Here is a 21,082-nt window from a genome sequence, read left to right as displayed (position 1 = left end):
GAAACCTACAGGATAAACACAGAGTAACTAATTAAAATGTTGTATATGGTTTGCTACAAAGTATACTGTTATTATGCAATTCATAATTGATTCCTGATTATATTAATCCCAATATAAATGTCCTGCTGTCCCAACCTATAGCAAAAAGAAAATTGGGACCATTATATTCCAAATTGCCTCTTTCCCTTATGGCAGCAATATCTAATTTAGTTGACTGTTATGTTCATGTTGGAAGTTATTAAACCAGTTCGTTCCTGGCTCTCTGTGTTCTACCTTTTTCTGGGTTTAGAACGGATCAATAGTTTAATTCACAGTAGCTCTTCCAGCCCTTTTTATTATTTTATCTTCTCATACCTCCCCCACCTTGATTCTGCCTCCTCAGCATATCATCACAAACACCAGCGTTTTGGCCACTGATTCATGTAGTTCCCAGCATATCGCTGTGCTGACACACTCAGACAACCCTGCGGCCGCTGCTCCCCTCTCTCCTAGGTGGCTGTGATGGACAGGCGGTGGAGGGGGGTACTGGTGATGTTTCAAGGAGTGAAGCTCACACATGCTGCTCTAGAAACATAAATAAATTCATGAAATACATAATGATAGGAATTCTTCCACAGCGATCCAACCTGAGACGACTTAAAGACAAAGAATTTATTTGGCGGACATATTTGTGAATGTGGCATTGCTTACATAGCATGGATAAACAGGGGTGGAGGGTTTTTAAAGCTCAGCGTGAGGCTCTGCATAGAAACTACAGGCAGGCTGAGTTTAGCTCTGCCAAGCCACCAAGCTTTCCTGTGGTGAAGTTCTCCTTGAATGCCTTGAAATCCTGCGGAGTGTTGTGTGTGTGTGTGTGTGTGTGTGTGTGTGTGTGTGTGTGTGTGTGTGTGTGTGTGTGTGTGTGTGTGTGTGTGTGTGTGTGTGTGTGTTACCCTGGGTTTCCTTCCCTCTCCACTGAGTGCTGTCTGATAGAGGAGAAATTCCATAAAACTCAGGGAAAGAGATTTCATTCGAAAAACCAGGAGAAATTGAATTTGGCTGGAACAATGTATAATAGGATCTTACCTTATTTCTGTCATGACACATCTTTGTGTTTGCAATTCTTTGTGATCACTGGAATGAAATGTGTTGGCAAAGATTTAAGAAAATCTAAGGTTTGAAAATCGACTTGACAACTAACAGTCAGATGATCACAGTCTTTCAAGTATATTTTTGAATTCTCTTCTGCTTGGTGTGTCAATGCTTCATCAGTCCGTCTCTGACACAGAAACGTCGCTGGCTGTTGCTCGGTCGCCGCCTCATTCAGTGTTTCAGAACACTCTCATTTTACAGTGGCCACCTGCATTACTTGTTCACATGAGTTACACCATCTGGCCGGTGCAAGAAAGAGCCCCACATTCAAAACCATAACTTTGATTCACTCACTGAAGTTTCCTCTTTGGATTTATAGTGATGCATTTTGGCAAAAGAGGAGGTTTCAAACACGGCTGGTGAGACTAATAAGACATATGGATGAGAGAAATTCTTCCCCGGAATATTTATCATATCAGCTGTTTCACTTTATTTATGTCAGATGAAGTGTAGTGTATTAAAGAGTCCAGGGAGCTTTTAGTTCGTCAACACTCGACCAATCTTTCACCATCTCGCTTAGCGCTTCCAAATTTTCCCGACAGAGTTGAAGATTTAAAAGGGTTCAGAAGAAAAAAACACATCCTTGCACAGTGGCAAGTTTTTTGGTTGGTTTGAAAAACCTACCCACTTGCTTTCTAATCTTTCCTGCATTGATCATCCCCCCTGCTCGCGCGCTGCTGAAGCTTCCAAGCCCAGCAGGCCGCCATAGCTCATAGCTGCTGAACTAGCCCGCTCTTTCATTTGTGGTGAAAAACAAATGATGTGGGAGTACAGGCCTGATGGAGGAATCCGTTTCACTTGACTTACCAACCGATCTGCTTCTTTCACTCAGGGTCATTGTCTCAACATGAGGAGTCCAATAAAGTCAGACACTTATTGTTTCTGCTTGAGAGCTATAGCTGGAACATGGAGAATGTGTTTGCTGTCCATTTACATTCCTGGTTTGATGTTCACAGATCGATACTATGTATAAAGGTAAACTAATGCTTCATCCATCATTTAACACCTAAAACTTTGAATCTTTCGGGCTTAAAACGATGACAGGAAATGTTATATTCACATTCCCCCAAAACTTCAGAGCATTAAATCAGTGTGAGTTCACTCCTCCTCATATTTACATATCAGGTTTCATCAGTTCACTTATACTTTATTTTGTGTGATATTGTGAAGTCACTTTATAATTTATGATTGCAGTGACCTGCTATACATTGGAGAGCCACCATCTCTGACTTCAAACAACCGAGCTTCAGCACAACATCTGGTCTATGAGGAAACGCTGCCTCTGTTAATGAAGTGATATAAATTGATGTGGCAGACAAAAGCCTCCGTGCATTATGTGTCTCACTGAGGTATTGAAGCGCATACGACGATGTGCTGTCCTGCAGCCTTTTGTTCCAGTGCAGTGAGTTGCTGGGCTGTAGATGATGCGATGTAAATAATTCTTCCTTTATTAAAAGTGTAAAATGATTCAAAGCAGCCCTCAAGGTCTTTGAATTTGATTTCCGAGCTTTTTTCTTTTTTCACTGAAAAGCTGCCACACTGTTAACACCTCTGTGGCAGGTGTTCTCACCCTTCTCCTCCCCAATTAGTTTGTCTGTCACCAGTTACCACTCATGTGAATATCAACATCACACTCAGGGCTTTATTTTAACAATAATTGCATGTTCTAAACAGCATGGCACCAGTGTATCCAAGGTGTCTCCAATCCACTTCTCAGTAGGTGGAAAATGAGTTGCTGAGCCAGGTGCATGCTTCAAGCGAGTTGTGCTCTGTCTCTTTATTGGTTGTGGGTGTGTTCTGGGTACAACATGCAATAAAACAATCAAACTGCCATTGCCCATCCCCTTTAAAAACCGGATATGCTTTCACTTTTTTGCTTTATTATAACCGCAGATTTGCCAAGTAGTAAGGGAGGACGCTCCTTGGCCAAGGAAACATTCTCTCTCTCTCTCTCTCTCTCTCTCTCTCTCTCTCTCCCTCTCCCTCTCCCTCTCCCTCTCTCTCTCTGTGTGTGTGTGTGTGTGTGTGCGTGTGTGTGTGTGTGTGTGTGTGTGTGTGTGTGTGTGTGTGTGTGTGTTTGTGTGTGTGTTCAAAAGTGCAATTGCTCTCCACTGTCTCAAGATAGCAATGCGCCAACAATGATCCCGACCACATTAAGACCAGTACGCCTGTGGGAGCACAGAGAGGTGCAAGAGCATGTGCTATTTAAATGTGGCCACTGGAAGGAATAGTGACAACTGTGTCTGACTGAAACAAGCAAAGACACTTGCGTCATGACTGGATGTGCGTCAAGATGTTGGGCTCAAGGGGGCGCCCCATATGTGACCTGGCTGTGCCGTCGCCCCTCTAGAGCCCGGAATGAACTTCAAATCTTGACAATTAAACCTGCCATAACCATTTTTCATATGTCACAGAACTGCTTGTGTGTGAAAGCTGTCTCTCATGGAAATGAACGCAGAGTGAATTATCACCCAATTCTCCATCTCCCCTCAACTTGACAAAGAGTTTTGAAGTTCCAGCTCATTATATTGGTTTTACGGCCCATAACTAATGTTTTGCTTCAGTCTTACCATTGTAGATGCAGCAGATGCCAGCTGGGTTTTTTTGTGTGTGAAAAAAGCTCCTCAGTGTACGTTACCTGCCCAGCACCAAACAGCAGACGGACACAGGTAGCGACTATCTGGAGAACACGATGGAGCATTCAGCAGATATTTCCCTCAGGGGTTAGTGCAGCCAAAAGGAGAGCGAGTATTGTACCTAGTCACCCGACTCCGAATGAATGATAATGTTGCTCCATGTCTGCGGGATGTGTAAATTAGCAGTGGTTTGCTTACACCACTTCGCCATTTCATATATTTACTGTATAAAGTGATAATGTGTCAGTGTTGTTTATAGCTCCCTGCGCTTCTTCCAAATTAGCAGAAAAAAATCAGGAAATGTAGATTTAAGGAAAACAAGTGGTGATTAAATGTCCTGCTCTGTTTCTCTGTGGATTTTTTAATTGTCAAAGGGTTACTTCACCCAAGCAATTAAAAAAAAATTATATTTCTACAAACATACTCTGGATTATCACACAATGTCTTTTTTTATTACTTTCAACCAAGTGTAGCTTGAAGGAATTTGTTTACATCGGAGTCTGTGGATCATAGGAAGGGTAATACTGTATGTGTCAGGATCGGATGCCATCGTGTGCGTTTGGAGCCAGTTTGTGCAGAAGGGATAGGGGGATGTAGCCGTGGCAGCGAGGTCACACCAATTCATATGATTGACCAATCGTGAGTGAGTCTCATCTGTCAATCATGACATTTCACCCTGTTTTTATAGCATTTAATGACTAATTAAAACTTAGCTTAAAACATATCTGGAAAATAAACACTTGAGCAGACATCGTTGTGATATGAAACTACTTAAAGAGAAAGGGCCATCTTAAAAATGTTTGATGACTACTTTGACTTTGTCTACTTTGACTTTTTAGGAGGCAGGGTTTATGACCTAGCCACCAGGGGGTGATTGAGACACTTTGGCTCCACTTTTGAGGAGCTGTCTTCCTTCTCCATATACAGTCTATGGTCAGGTACATGGATCTAGACTGTGCGATACACACAGAAATAGAACACAACAATATCATAATGAGATTTGCTCAAGATTTTGGATCCAGACAGAGTGAACCTTGGGTTCTCTTCATATTTGTGTAATATTTTGAGTTTCTTCTCATTTAAAACATTATTCTTGAAATATGAGATTTATTTCTACACCCTCATACTCCATTGTAGACTTGAGAGCACATGATGATTTGGTTAAGCAGACCCTTTAAATGTGTGTAGCATCCTAACCCAACCTTCACTGGGCAATGTCATGTAAACATCTTAGACACGTTGCTATGTTTTTGCTGTTTTTTTAAATATGTCATATAGGTCTTTATTATTAATATTCCAGTCAGTAGCTCCTGTAACAATTGCTTTCATGGAATCATCCATGTGTTTAATTGCTGTGGCTTAATGTGATGACAGTATTATTGATGAGGCAACTTAATTTCAACAGCTGATAAGGCTGGATCATCGGGTGGGGATGAATTGTAATGCAAACTCTGTCACTCCTTCCATTTGTTCATCCTTCAAGAGCAGAATACCCCCTTTTCTGCTTTATTCATACGTCTTCCTCAACCCTTTCTCCTCTTCAGCCAGCACAGTCGTTTTACACCAGTAATCTCTTCACCTTAAGCCGCTCTAAGTCGCCATTAAGCCTCCATTCTCTCATACGTAATGATCAAACTCATCAGAGTCCATTTACCTCCAAGGTTTAAGATTTACAAAGGATTACAGGTTAAAAAATCAATTTGCTTGCTCTTGGATGTCAAGTAATCCAGTTTGGAGATAAGTTGGTGCTGCTGCGGTCTAATGGGCCCTGCGCTACATGGTAGCTGGCATCAAATGTGGCCCCCTTGTTGATATTCAAAGGGAGATGTATGCTAATACATATATGACATTATTATCTAAGTTATGCTATTATCCGGTGGGTGGTGAAAAGAAGAGCCCTTAGCCTGCGGTTTCAAACAGCAGTTTAATGGCTTTTGTTACATGCTGAACTTCAAACACCTGTTCCGCACAGAAATATCTACAAAGTGAATAATGTATCGTTGTATTGATGCGTTAACCACAGCCACAGAGCTTCACCTTCACTTTCAACATCCCTCACAGCACAAGACACTTTTCCAGCCGGCAATAAGGTGGATGCAAATCACATCTGACCGTAATCCTGGATCTTTACCAAGTAAATGCATAAAGTTAATTGCCATACAGAAGGGGGGTGGAGTTGGGGTGGGGGGGTTTAATTTGTCCTAATTTTCAGACTGCTGTAGGTTGTTTTATTGTGTATGACAGTGTCCATGAGGGTATGACTTTTGGAAGGTATAAAGGCCATTTTATTGGAAGGCCATAAATCTCTGCAACCCAGTCTGGACACATTCGGCACCATAGTTATAACAAGCTCTGTGGATTATCTGTGAACTGGGCCTCATATAAAAGGTTTCAAACATTCAGCACAAAGTGGGAGCACAGTCCGAGTTTCCTCAGTCAGCTTATTTCTAAAAGAGGCAGAATAATTAGGAAATAAACCACAACTGTAAGGTTTATATTTATTGCCGTTTTTTTGACAGCAAGAGGTTATTTGAAGACTTCACAGTGTGGTACATAATGACATATTTAATGTGTATCATGCAGGTAAAGATATGTTGTTTTATTAAACAAAAAATGTTATATGATGATAAATGTGCACCATACATACAGTAAGATCTCTTTGGCACAATGGATGTGTGACTCAATAACTGTTTTTAGAACTTAAACAATTAATTGATGAACAGATACACAGATCATTAATCAGCAGCTGTTCTAATAAAAGTTTGGAAAACTCTACTTGCTACAAACTTAAATTTTGAGGATTTGCTACCTTACTGTGCATCGTTAATAGATAATATTTGAATTTTGGACGTTTAGCTAAACAAAATAAGATGGTTAGAGATGTTGTTTTAACCTTTGAGGAACTGATGGGCATTTTCCACCGTTCAGTATTTTACAGGCAAAATGAAATCATTATTTACAACCCTATAACACGATGTATGTAATAAAAAGCTCATATCATAACTGGAGCCTGACCAATATACAGTTGGCAGATAAAAATTAGCCAATAGGAGCCTTTCCCAGATACTGCATATTGGTATTTATGTTTACCAGTATAAAACATATAATTGGTTGTATTTTTGTTTTCTCCATAGATATTTATAATAAAGTTTATGGTTTAACTGTATCAGTACATATTAGTATATATATTAAATATATTGGGTGATATATCTGAAATGTTTTATTCATTCATATTGATTTATCTGCATCAGCCACAAAAAAATCCATATCAATCCCTCTCTAATCAACAGGGGTTTCTGGATGTACCTTCAACAAAAAAAGGATTTATCATTAGTTTTCATTGGCTGTGGAATGAAGAGACTCAGATAGTGAGTTGCCTATATTCAGTATGGAATGATTGAAGACCAGCGTGTTGTATAAATGAATCAGAGTGTTAATGTGTTTTATGTCGTTGTACCAGTGAAGTATATCAGTTAAAAAAGTCTAAATCATTTCTGTCTTTAAAAGGAAAAAACGCAATGTCCTTGTAATTGTTTTCAAGCCAAATGATGGAGTGGGTTGTACACAAATCACCTGCAAGTGCCTCATGTATGCACGCAGCATGTGTATGTGTCAAAGTTCAGTGTCACTGAAGCAATTATTTTTTATGAGCGGGCAGGCAGACTTTTATCTGGCAGATGCGAGCAGGACTGACTTTGATTCGAGCGAAAGCCTGGAACATGATTTCTGTTTTGAAAGCAGGCGAGTGAGATTTTTAAAGAACAAGTTATCATCTCTTGTTTGTATGATGAAGTTCTCACTTGTTAACAGAGAATGTTACCCCCAACACTCATAAGACTTGATAATTAGAAGATGTGTGTATGAAAAGTTGAACACAATGCCCAGGCAAGTTTCCCCAGAGGGCTGTATGATCTGCAGGTTTTATGATTGCAGAGTGCAGGCAGTGCACAGCTTTAAAGATTAATTTGTGTGAAGGGTGGAGGGCACAAGGTGAACAAGTGTTTTTGTGTAAGAGTTTTAAAAATTCATATAAAAGACGACTCTTGGCAGAGGAAATCCTTCTTTTGGACTAAAGTTATCGTAACACTTGCACTTCTTCTTATTTTATTGCCTCACATGGAAAATAGGATATGCAAGTAAACAGGATGCATAAACATATGACTTTGATTTAGAGTCTGATATTTGGTCTTCAAAATAAACAGATGGAAAAAGAAATGACCACATCCAGTTGTTCATTAATATCTGGAGTAATTTATAAGACATCTGGAAATCTACAGCTTGTCATGTTTATTAAGTAAAAGCCTGTGCATTGTAAACCACACAGGACTAAGACACTTTTTACGATCTCTTCAAAGAAGGTGTCCGTGATATTTACGAGCTCTATATTTCTGTGCCTGGAGTGAGTTATTGTGTTGACTTATTTAATAATTTACTCGTAGCTCACCAGTGGTAGCATTTGCCGGTCGTCGACGGAATCTTAAAAATCATTACATCTACATACGTTACTGGCGTATCCTCCCAGAACATGCACAAGGTTTGGCTTTACAATAAACGTGGGCAGCGGGTTGACATGCGTCAGAGTTTAGTTGGGGTTTTAATGAAGCCGTGTCTGTCAGGGAGTCGACGGCTCAGCTCCTTTTGTTTCTGACACTTCATTGCTGCTGTTTTCTTTATTTTTAACCTGATGACGCACTCCTTCAAAGCCAGTAATCTGTTTGATGTATCTGTTTTTGTAGGTGATCCTCATGTTGACGAAATACTATGACTTCAACACCGGCAGAGTAACAGAGAGTTCTTTGTGGAGGTAAGATCGCCTGTCTGCTATTAATCTGGGAGCATTGAAGCCTCTGAACCATGTTTATCTCTCAAAACACACTGAACAGTGTTTTAACAGCTTGTTGATATTTCCTAATTACTCTCAGATTTTTATTCATGTAAGAATTGTCCCATATTATCTATTTGTATAGTCACAGCTTCTTCATAGGTTGTGCAACAGGGAGTTAGATTATATCGTCACAGATATACTGCATCTAGGACAATATATTGAACGTCTCTTTGTCATTACATGATATTTTGGGAAGACGAAAACAAAATCTTATCATGTCCCGACATACATCAGTTTATTTGAAGCACCTAGTTATACCAATTATTGTTAATTAATTGTAAACGGCCTGTATATGGTGCTTTTCTAGTCATACTGACCACTTAAAGGTTCAGTTTGTAGAATTTAGTGAGATCTAATGGTGAAGTTGCAAGTTGCAGCTTAATACCCCTCACCTCAGCCTCCCCTTCCGAGAGAACCTGTGGTTGGAGTGCAGTATCTTGCATCAAACAGGAAGAGCACGGGATCAAACCACCAATCCTCTGCTCCTCCGTCCTGCGTCCATCCACGAAGTAAAACCAATGTCATCGATATACAAGAGTTAAATAAAGACTAATGGCTGAATATTTTACAAATGCTTTTAACAAATTAAAGAATAAAGATCCCATAAAAATATCCAGGAAACTGCAAATGTGTTTTATACAGTGCAGTATAAAGCAGTGCATTGATACTCACTCCTGAAATGTCACCAGGCAAATATGATTGATATCTATTTCTTTGACAGTAAATGTCATATAAAATTAACTTAAATATCCATGGTTTAAAAAAACATGCAAAAAATAAATAATAATAATAATTAGAATAGCTCACTCACTCGCCTTGCTAATATTCTTGTATATGATTCGATTTTTGATGATTGAAAAAATCTCTATCCCTCTGGCAGATTGCCTCATGATGTCTGTTGTTGCAATTTTCTGCTTCCCTGATATGCTTAATGATACCATCAGCATCTTAACTAGTTGGCGTTGCGCCATTCTCCTTTACTCTCCAGCACAACCTATTTACTTTATCCTATAATTGAATTTTAGGTCAACTGATTACGGCACCACGTATGAGAAACTTAATGAGAAAGTTGGGCTGAAAACCATACTGAGCTACTTGTACGTGAGTCCGAACAACAAGAGGAAGGTACGTTTCTGCATGCATGTCATGAAAAGTCCTGCCTGTGTTGAATAAATCTGTCAATTACTCTCACTGTGTTGCAGAGACACTATTTTCAATACGCAGCCGCAGCCCCACAGGAATCTGCACCCTGGGTTTCTCTCGAGCGTGTGCATTGCATAAGCACACTTAAGCCCTGTGGACTGGATGCTGTCAAGGTGGCTCACTGATTCCCCCGTCTCATTTCTCGTCTCGTCTCAGATCATGTTGCTGACTGACCCGGAGGTGGAGAGCAGCCTGCTCATTAGCCTTGACGAGGGGGCGTCCTATCAGAAACACAGCTTAGCCTTTGATATCCTCAGTCTGCTTTTTCACCCAGAGCAGGAGGACTGGATTCTGGCTTACAGCCACGACCAAAAGGTAGAGTGTGTGCGTCGCTGTCAGGTGGCGTGAAATAGCTGGAATAAAAACTGAATATGTGACACATCGAAAAAAAAATCTCTGGGTGGAAATAAAGGTTGTTGCATATGGTTAACCTGCTGGTTGTGATGCTAGCTGGGTTTGAGGGCACTGCCAGATTGATGTTAGATTATACAGCACAAGCCTGTTGGGTAACAACACAAACAATATCCCTATAAAATTATACAAAACATAGGTTCCTACAAAAGACAAAAGCTTTTATTCTGATGATAGTGGCTGGCTCTCAGGACATGGTCATCACGAGCCGAGACATCTGCCACTCACACCAGAGCTGCAGTTGCCAAGGCATCGAGGCAGCTGATAACCTGCCCCCATAAACAAGTCATGAGGTCTGACTGCGGAGCCAAACTGTGAATGTGTCCTAGAGAGCACAAGCAAAGTCAACAAGTGAGACACACCCAAACAACACAAAAGCTCACACACACAGTGGCATAAACACAGACCCTTCATTACTCTGTGTGTGAGAACCCCGCTGTCTGCTTCACTCAACACCACACACATCACTCGGCCTCCCGGCCCGCTTTTGGAAGACTTGACTTTCCCAGAGAAAAACAGTCAAGGTCTGAGAAGTGAAATAAATGGTGCAGGGAGGAGGATGAAAGCTTTCGTCGAGAGCCAATCAATGGGTCAAAATAGAGACGCTGGAAAGGAGTTTACATTCTGGTCTCTCTGGATGTCTTTGTAAAGCCAAATTCCATCAGGGTTTTTTTTTTCCACTTTTATCACTGACAGAACGAAATTAATCTGTGCTTGGTTTCATTTTACATGTATCGATTGTCTGCCATGTCTTTTCAAAAGACGAAGCTCTTAGATGAGTGAAAATGATGTTGCTTATCCTTGTAAAGCTCTGAGCTTAAGAAGCTTGCTCCTCCATCATTATGGCAAGATGACAGGCTCTGTGAATGTTTCATACCAGGACCCTGATCTTTGCTATTTTTAATTTGATTTTTTTATTCTAGAAACATGGCTTCAGAGCATCATTGTATTATTTATAGGAGCTGATGCATTTTCACAATGTGCTCCGCAGTGAACTATTCACAGGAACATTAACACATTGATGCCGCACAACCTTGACAGCTCCTTGATAATGAGAGTTGTACATAAATCTGGAAATAGTTCTCGTTGGGTGATTTGACTCTGAGAATTATTCTTCATACTGTATCTCATTTGGTTAATGCATTCTTCTCATTTTTCAGCTCTACGTCTCTGTTGAGTTTGGCAGAAAGTGGCAGCTCGTGCACGAAGGCGTCGTCCCCAACAGATTCTACTGGTGAGATTAACAAGCATTTGAAGCATGCTTGACTGTCAGGGAGTAAAATGCAGGAATATTTTTGATATGTCATAGATATATGAATAATAACAGTTATTATTTAAAATACCTTCACTGTGCATAATCATGTTCTTAGACTTTGCATGTGCGGCATGCTCTTTTAAAAAATAGTTATTCAATAAAATTAGAAGTAAAATCACATCTGTTATTACAGTTACTAGTCGAAGAAATGTTCTGGCTCAAACTTAGATAAATGTACCAATATACCAATGTAAATCCAGTCTGTAAAAGTGTATTTATGTACTATAAGTATTATCAGCAGAAAGTTATCAGCAGAAACCAAAATGAAAGTTTCACAATGTGAGGTACTTTCCCTCTTTGACTTTATCAAAGCTGACATTATTGAATAGTTAATATTAATGCATCAATACATAAAGATCCTTTTACTGTTTAAGCTGCAGTGGAGCTGGTTTTTAATGCTTTTTCCTGTGGATCTCTGAGGCTCTCAAGATAAATCTGAGGGATCATGAGATGATTAATGAAAAAAAAAAAAAAAAATCAACAGCCTGAAACTCAATTTAGTATTTATAGTTATTTAAAAGAAATAATCTGGGAGGATCAGAGGGGAAAGCCAAACATCTGAAACACATGAGGTGGTTATGATCAGGTAAGTATTAAGTATAAAGCACCTACTGCCTACATAGAATCTGTACTTTAATACGATACTTGTAAATGTCCTTAGCTGCTTTCCACCACTAATTATAGTAAAAGTAAAATTTGAGTAAATGAGATATTACACATTTAATGGAATCACTTTTATCACTGAATTTCATCCAGGCCAGTTTATGTGGAGGCAGAGGTCATACTGATAAATCACTAGTTATATTCACACTCATTCAGAATGTGTCTCTTGGTACAGACTGCTCGGACTGAAGTAATCCACTTTCTTCATTTGAATTAGCCTCTGGGGTCAACGGCCAAAATTTAGGAGCATCCGGTGTAGAAAGCGAATATCTGGGACATGTCTTCTGTTCGACTGTTGTCTTTTATCACACCAGTTGAACGTTTGTCCAAACAAAATACAAACAGCCAAACTTTGAGGTGTTTTAGGTCCAGGTGACATCTTGGCTTATCTCCGTTAATAGCTGTTATATACATATGAAACCAAACGCCACACGGACCGTTTACCTGCGGGCAGCTGAAGCCTGCTCAGACGTAATTGGTCAAACTACAAAAGGAAACCAGAACACTTCCTGCCCGAAAATCTTCTCCTTGTTTGTAGAGATAAGCCGGATCTAAAGTTAGGTTAACATCTCATGCAGCCGCTCTCACTCTGTCTTTAAACGTGGTGAGATCAATGTCACAGGTCACAGTCAGGGGTTAAACTCTGCTACCGTCCATTTATCACAATGGACGATGGAAGTGCTGGTTATAATCACACTTCCAATTATCATCTTCAACTTGGTGTTTCTGAAGATGTCACAACGTTCAAAATGTGCCTGTCAGCTGCCTGATGGAAGCCTGATGGGTTATATTGACCACCTGACAAAAAAAAATCTCAATGATGACATAGAGAATAAAGATAATTAAACCTCACTGAAAACCTCGATAATCAACACTGCACTTCCCCCTCAGGTACAAGATGTTTGAAAGAAACATCAAAAGACAGACGAACAGAGATTCCTACATTTTTTAATCTACTTTTTAAAAATAATGCTTGAAGTTTTCACATACAGATTAATGCTGGATTCACTGAGAGCAGTCATGCTCATGGACTTTTGTTGAGATAGTTTTGTTTGGAAACCAGATTGTATCTCAAATCAAATAATATTCCAACATTATCCGTCAGTGTTTGAATGATTCTGCATCGTATCTGCTGTATGTGGTGCTCAGAATCAGGACTGATGATGTAGCACAGAGCGTCGGGGTGCCTCTGAGCATTTTAGCTTTATTAGCGTTTGGGATTATGGCCCAGGATAAATCCTTAATTTATAATGGTTTTTATAGTTTCTGGCTGCAAAATCCTTTTCACACTCTTATCAATAGAATTAATAATAAAACAGACCCGTGGATTAATAGTGGAGGTTGGAGTGACCTACAGTGCAGATATATAGGTGGTTTTAAAGTGGTTTAGGAAATAAAATGTTAATAATATTAGTTTGAATAAAAATCACTTGAGTGAAGAGGTGATGACTGAGATGATACTTGACGCAACACAAGCACAAAAACTATCTCTTGTTTAATGAAGCAGATATGTTTATCCTCACAGGAACGTGGATGTTTGACACTAAATGCTTTTCGAGGTTGAGGAGTGATCATGCTCCAGTGGTGGCTAATTAATTCCCCCTGATTTGTACAGAAAAAAAAACATCTGGATTCAAAAAGTGTGCAGGAAATAAACCTGCAGCAACAGATATTAGTGAGTCTTTAATTATGTGTGGGCTTAGTTTGTGAGGTAAATCATTTATTGTGTCAAGATACACGTGCAAGTTTCCAGCGCACGTTGACTCATAAGGCATCAAAAATACAAGACGAGAGCATAAATTCTTATATTCCAATACTGCAGAACAATGAAAATAAAGAACTGCTGTCCCATGCTCTGCAAATAAAACCTGCCACAATAAAAACTCAAGGTTTTTATAATCATCCAACGAGCCAAACTCATCAGAAATGCACAAAATGATAGCCCATAAATCCCAGTATAATGAGCAATAAAGAACCAAAGGTATTTCATCCTTAATCGCACAGAAATCACACAACAACCTCCAGTTTCTGTAGCTAATGGAAACGAACCCGAGCTGCACTGTGCTCACACAGACCTCTGACTTCTTTCACTTAACTTAGCTGTGATTTAGTTTTGTTCTGAGCATTAACAGCCCTCTCTTCTCGTGAACCTTTTTCACAGAGCCATGATTACACTGCAGCCTCTTTAAAATAAATATAAATATAACAAATATAACTACTGCAGCAATGTTCATGCAAGATTTCTCCTTTAAAGATCTTCTGGCGAGCTGCTGTTCCCAAGTGAGACACAGTGTAAATTCTGAGCATCTACAGTATCTTTAATATCAATATATATTTCTGAACACTATTCATCATTTACGTCAATATGCATAGTAAGGACAGCGGCGTATGAGATTTCTTTGAAGACAATCAATCAAAAAATGTTGCTGATGTTTTAAATATGTTAAACTTCTCTTTTGTCCTCCAGGAAATAAGTCAACCGGAACAAAAAAAAAAAAGATTCACTATCAGAGATCCACTATGAAAGAATTACTTTTATTGCACCGTGCACTGCTCATCTCATCTAAAGAAAATCTGACAAACGTGATTTACAAATAGAGCCTGTTAACTGCCCCCCCCCCCGTCCCTCGCTCGGCACATGCAGTGGTATGTGTTAGTTACGGAGGGGGCCACTGTAACATTGCAGGGGGGTTTATTTAAGAGCAAAAGGCTACTGCTCACTGATAGAATTGGATGAAGTGTTTGACAGAAAGTCCATTAAAAGAGATGGAGCTTTGAGGCAATTACAGAGTGCTGAGAGAAGCAGGACGGGGCCCTTTTATATTACAGTTCAGACGTGGTATGGAAAATGGGGAGAAACCCATCTTGTGTCACAACAGCTGCTGTTAGTATAACAAGTGGTCAGTGCTGTCGCTCCGCACTTAACAATGATCATGAAGAATCTCTGCTGAAAGTGAATGAAACGGCAAAGTGCACCTCAGCCATAAAGAGCAGCGCAGGTCAAACGTCTGTTAGGCCAGAAGGTTGTTGTATTATTGCTCCACAGAGAACAGTAAAGATCACAGCTCCCGTGTTTAATTGCAAATTAAAAATTTAAATCAAACCAGTGATATTGCGCTGTCGGAAAGAGAAATGGTCACTGTCAGCTGTGGGCAGGTTCTTCAGCTTTATTTAGTTTTGATTATAATTATTCAAACAGCATCACTATGTCTAAATAAACCTTGAGTCAGCAGCAGAGTTGTTGAATATTTTTGCCTCAGTGCCTAATTAAGCTCCATGTCTGAGATAACAAGAAAGTTCAGGTAACAATTAAAGAAGATGTTTATGTCTCTTTCTAAATTATTATTTTTTTAAACTTCAAACTGGTAAAAAGTTACACCATTAAAACATGATGAATGTCTTATCCTTAAGTATCGAAACTGCCAACAATAACATGTCAAATATATATATAGTACTCATGTAGTTTAGATTGAATGGTTTCATATTAATTTGATGCTATAATAAGGAATTGCATTAGTTTTCATTGTACCATATTTGATCAAATCACATAAGTGTGATTTAAAATCTCCATCTCCTGATGTCACCTTCTTTTTGAGTCTGGAACAGTTTGTAGAAGTCTTTTTAAAAAAAAAACAACATAAAGATTCATAACGAGAAAAAAGAACATTTACCACTGCAAAAAAAGTTGAAAGAGAGAAAAGTGAATGGATGAAAAATTCTCAAGTAGAGCTCATGTTTTGAACAGACCTCAAGCAAACAAACAAGAGTCCTTGTTCTTGAAGGAGTCACAGGGTAACAGGTTTGGGAACCACTGACCTGAATGTAGGTGGAGGATGTGATTATCACTTGAGCTTTGTGTTGAAGTAGAAATCGAATGTTTCACGTGATGACGTCATGCTTCCTGATGTTACAGGTCCAGACTGGGTTTAGATAAAGAGCAAGGAATGATTCACCTGGAGATCAGTGTCTCTGATGGACGTGAGTATTAATATAACCACAGAAAAGATCTTGTTCAAATCACATCGTTATCTCTTGTTTAAATGAGACATCACATAAAATAACACGTTTTTCTTTCTCTAACATTTGCTGTAATTAAAAAACAGCTACGAGGTTACAGCTTCTTTTGTTGTCTCCCCCCCCCCCCCCCCCCCCCCCCCCCCCCTCCTCTGAGCTGGCTTTGTGGAGACTTTTCAAACGATTAGACTAATTCATTTTTCAAGAGCCGGGCTATGACTTGGCTCTTTTCTCGGCCAGGACCCAGAGAGAGAGAAAGGGGGGGGCGGCGGTTCCATAAGGCCCCGTGTGTTAATGCCCCGTCCCTGGGGAGTCCGCCTCATTTGGCTGACGCTAACACACTGGGGCAGCTCTCTCCACTTTCTCTACGAGTGAGAAAGAAGATCGGCCTCCAAAGTTGTGCCTATGTGGCTCATGTAATACCATCAGGTGGTTCGTGTTTTTCCCCTTGTTGTATTTTTAGCACTCATATTCTTGCTTACCCACAGGGTCACAGTACATAACTTGCAAACTTCAGAATTGCTCTGACGGAAACAAGGGCAAGCCTTTCCCCGGATTTATCATCCCCGATTCCCTGGTGGTTCAGGACGAATACGTTTTCATCCAGGTGGGTTTTTTATTGCGAGCTTTGGCTTCATTAAAAGACAATTAAAAGCTGCACCGCCGCTTTCAGTCACGTCCTAATGTACAGTCGTTTCATTAACTAAAAGACGCCATTATCCTGGGAAACGATGGCGTGAAACTGAAATTGCGTTGTTGTGTATTATACTAAAGCTCTACTTTGCCTTAATGCACAATATCCTAATTACCACAAGCTCAGAGTTTTAATAGTGGTTTAAATTGTTTGATACATACTGTTAGCAATCAGTGTACACAGTGAAGCTTAGGAGTATTCACCTTTAATGGAAATCGCTGTGTTACTTTTCCAGGTGCCGATAAGTGGCCAGTCTGTCCACTACGTGTCCTACAAGAGAAATTCTTTCTACCCGATGAAGCTTCCTAAGTACACTCGGCCAAAGGTGAGGGTGCTGCAACACGATGGTGCTTCAGATGAGCTCACGCAGAGCAACAAGCAGCCAAACAATTTCTCTGTGAAACGGTGTGCTTCTCCCTTCTGGCTGTTTTTCTGTTATCATGACGAATTATTGTGGGTTGATTTTTCCAGCGATTTTAAATAACGCTGTTCCCACGAACTCATAATGTTTGCTGACAAATCCGTTAAATAGTTTTCACCACATTAATATCCGTCTGAAAATGGATTCGGCTTTGCATAATTATATCTTTAGATCTCGTGTTTATTTAAGAGATATTAGTTTTTAATCAGTTGCCCTCCCGTCTGCAGCCACAGATATTTACTTCAAAAATATAAATCTGGAGTTGCACAGTGTTTTCCCCTGGAACTCGGAGGGAAGTTTTTGAAGAAGAAAACGTCCATTTGCATCTGCGCAAAACAGTGTTCTGCCCCAATTTCCATTCAATAAAGGCACAGCAGGGCAGCTTGCTGGTTTGAGAGCTTGTGTCATAACAAGAGTGGAAATTTAGTGCCCAATCTATCCATCCAACCATCCAACCATCCAACCATCCAACCATGCACTGTCAAAATTCTGGTAAAAGGGACTCACACCCCCACATGTCTGGCTTCCCTCTGGAGAAGGTATTCAGTGTAATTAAATGAAGCATGTCCTCCTTTTCAGAGCGCGGCATGAAACGAGATCTAATCGCTGCTGATCCCAAATGATGTCAAGAAGTGATGAATTGCTACACTGCTATGCACATTGTCCCTTTTTGTTGAGAGAACTCTCTTCAAATCAGTTCTTGTAAAAGCTGCTTTGTTGTCGCGGCGACATCCACTCATGATTCTCGTATATTCAGGACCTGCAGATAATCAGCACCGATGATAACCAGGTGGTGGCAGCGATTCAGGACTGGCACCAGAACGACTCCTACAACCTGTACATGTCCGAGTCCCGGGACCTGTCCTTCACCCTGATGCTGGAGAGCGTTGTGAGCAGCGGAGGGCCCGAGGGCAACATCATGATAGACCTTTATGAGGTAGGCAGCGACAGTGCTGTCAGGGTGATGCTGTCGTCTGTTTGCATGTTTCTAGCTCATTCAGGCATGTCAAGCGGGACCAGGCTCAAACCCCATGTGTTCTGTGGCTGCAGTAGCTGAAAGGACAACGTGTCATTTTCAATCAACTAATTTGTGTAATAAACATGCAGGTTATTTTCCTTTATGTGTTTCATTCCTCATGCCTGCATATTCTGCAGGCTCCAGATATGCACATACTTAATAGATTACATTGATTTTGCATTTGCCTAATGATGAAATCAGTTAAAAGTTAAATCATTTGACAGAAAATCTATTTGCTACTATATTATAACATAGTTTATCAAGCAAAATCAACAAAAACTAGAATGGCAGTTTTATACCTCTGGCCAGGTCCAACCGTCCCCTTATATTACAATTCACTCGATACAGTTTTTTTGTTCTAGATCTGCACCAAATTTCAGTCATAAATATCATTCACCTAAATATGTCTGAATTTTTTAACCCTGGATCAGCTTCCAGATCTGGATCCTTCACAATGTCTCTCACAATGTCTGTGAGAGTAACATGCGAACAGAGAGGTTTCAGTGTGTATCTAAGAGCACCGTCCTGCTTTGAGCGCTGTCTGTGGCTTTGACAACTAAAATACCAACAGACTGCTGAAAACTTTCTGCAGTTTCTTTTCCCCTTGAATGCTCTGTATTCAGACGTCTTTAACATCCTCAATATAACTGGACAGATGTTGGTACACTGCATTTTGTTCTATGGTATGTGAGTTTCTCCTTTATACTCTCTGGCTGTTTTTATTTCCTTTCTCATTTGACATTATTGTGGCATAAAGGTTTTAGTAAGTTCAGTCTTAATGCAGCTTCACACAAGTTCAGTAACCCTGGTTTCGCTGAAAGCCCACAGTCACAATGCAGACGAAATAGCAGCTTTAACTTGTGCCCTGAACGCGTCGTATCCAAGCTGACAGATGTACTATGAGGTTGCTGTGGTTGCCCATGAACGCATCACTCTGGATTATCCTCATCTGCAGCCAGCAGTAAAAGCACCACTCTGTTACCAACATGCACACCTCAGATAGTCATCAGCGGTGGCTACTCACACCGCTCAGTGACCTAAACACACACACACACACACACACACGAACACACACAGAACACCCAGACCTGCAGTGTTGAGCTGTAATGAGCGACCTGTAGAAAATATGAAACGGCCGTTTTTCCCTTCATAAAGACTCTGTGCTCTGCAAACGGAAAAGAAATGTGAACTCCAGCTTCTTCCGACAGTCTCCGTCTCTGTGAGCGTAAATACAAAGAGGGAGAAATATCTCAGGGCTGCGCCATATGTTGTTTTGATTCTACACAGTCCTACAGATGGTCCAAAATAGTGCTCCCTGTCAAAAAAAACTCACTTTCAGACTTCTCTTTCTCGCAGAACCAGGCCTTCCGCTTTACTTAAGTTTGAATAATTTAAGGTGAATTTTTTTCTGTTATGTTTCCTCCTACCGTTCTGCGTCTCTCATGTTTGCAGGTTGCCGGGATTAAAGGGGTGTTCCTGTCAAATAAAGTTGTTGAGAACCAAGTGAAAACTTATATCACATACAACAAGGGAAGAGACTGGCACCTTCTGCAGGCTCCGACAACCGATCTCCAGGGAAACAAGGTCTATTGTGAGCAGGTAAGTGGGCCACTGACAAGAGAGATTTGACTGTTTGGATATCAGTGGTGTGCTGAAAAATATCTGGCACCGAATTCTGTCACACCACGGTCAGAAACCAAATCACCACATTTCATGAAGAGCTACTTTAAACAAGTTAATGTACCTTGACAGTAATGGAGTATGTGACGCTTGTGTGGACTCCATTGAGACGAGCTGCTACAATGCTGGAGCTCATGGGGATCCTATGTAAAAAAATTAATTCAGAAAACTAAAGTTTATGTCGTTCATAAAATTGTCCAGTTTGGTAAACCTCACTCTTAAAGAACAACTAAGTTTTCTCATCTGCTTTTACATTCATATTGATTATATCTATTATTTCTATTCTTAGTGGCGTGTCTTATTTTATCAATATACATTGTACTATGCTGCATTGCATAATATATTGTATCATAACTACTGGGAAGATTTTAATGTTTTTGTTTCAAGACTGATGATCTTTCTCTTCCCATCATGTAAGTTATTATGAATTTATTTATTTTTTATTAACTTCCTGTTACAGATTTAGTTTCCCTACTAGTTACTCATTTCCTTTATTTAAATTCATGTCCATTTAAAGTTTATTCATGGCGCCTGGTAACCCTCAGCAAACCCGTAGCTTTTTAACAGAGTAACACACATACTCACAGCTTCATAATGAATTCAGGGCAGTTTGTATGACTCATATCGTATGTGAACCATGTCTCTATCTACGTCTCTACCAGACTTTTCATTTTCACGTTCTCACCGCAGCAAACTAATCTGCTCTTGTGTTCCTCAGCCGTTCTGTTCTTTACACCTGCACCTTCATGTGTCGGAGAATCCTTACACCTCAGGAAACATCGTCAGCAAAGACTCCGCTCCAGGAATCATAATAGCATCAGGTGAGGAGATTATTTGATTTGCACATCCAAGTCTCGGCTTTAATGCTGTGCCTCAAGATCCAGATCCCTCAGCCACCCCCCAGTCAGATCCCTTCTCTGGTTCTGATGAAAACGGTCTGCACATCTGTTCCATGTTACTTCAAAGGATAAAACATGTTGTCTTGTCTGAGAAAATACACATTTGAGTGTG

General features: G+C 40.1%; 1 protein-coding gene across 1 annotated transcript in view; it reads left to right on the top strand.

Annotated features, from left to right (window-relative positions):
* Positions 1–21,082, top strand: part of LOC109631102 (VPS10 domain-containing receptor SorCS1-like) — a 46,404-nt gene that overhangs the window by 7,400 nt on the left and 17,922 nt on the right. Inside the window, exons 2-11 of the mRNA XM_020089703.2 lie at positions 8,504–8,571; positions 9,678–9,777; positions 10,012–10,170; positions 11,427–11,500; positions 16,158–16,222; positions 16,747–16,865; positions 17,188–17,277; positions 18,131–18,310; positions 19,844–19,990; positions 20,790–20,892. Coding sequence (XP_019945262.1) covers positions 8,504–8,571; positions 9,678–9,777; positions 10,012–10,170; positions 11,427–11,500; positions 16,158–16,222; positions 16,747–16,865; positions 17,188–17,277; positions 18,131–18,310; positions 19,844–19,990; positions 20,790–20,892 — 1,105 coding nt within the window. The remainder of the gene's footprint in view (positions 1–8,503; positions 8,572–9,677; positions 9,778–10,011; positions 10,171–11,426; positions 11,501–16,157; positions 16,223–16,746; positions 16,866–17,187; positions 17,278–18,130; positions 18,311–19,843; positions 19,991–20,789; positions 20,893–21,082) is intronic.

This window comes from Paralichthys olivaceus, chromosome 14, assembly GCF_024713975.1.
Source record: "Paralichthys olivaceus isolate ysfri-2021 chromosome 14, ASM2471397v2, whole genome shotgun sequence".
In the NCBI taxonomy this organism is placed as follows: Eukaryota; Metazoa; Chordata; class Actinopteri; order Pleuronectiformes; family Paralichthyidae; genus Paralichthys; species Paralichthys olivaceus.
Note: the sequence above shows the minus strand (reverse complement) of the source record. Positions and strands in the feature narration are given on the sequence as shown.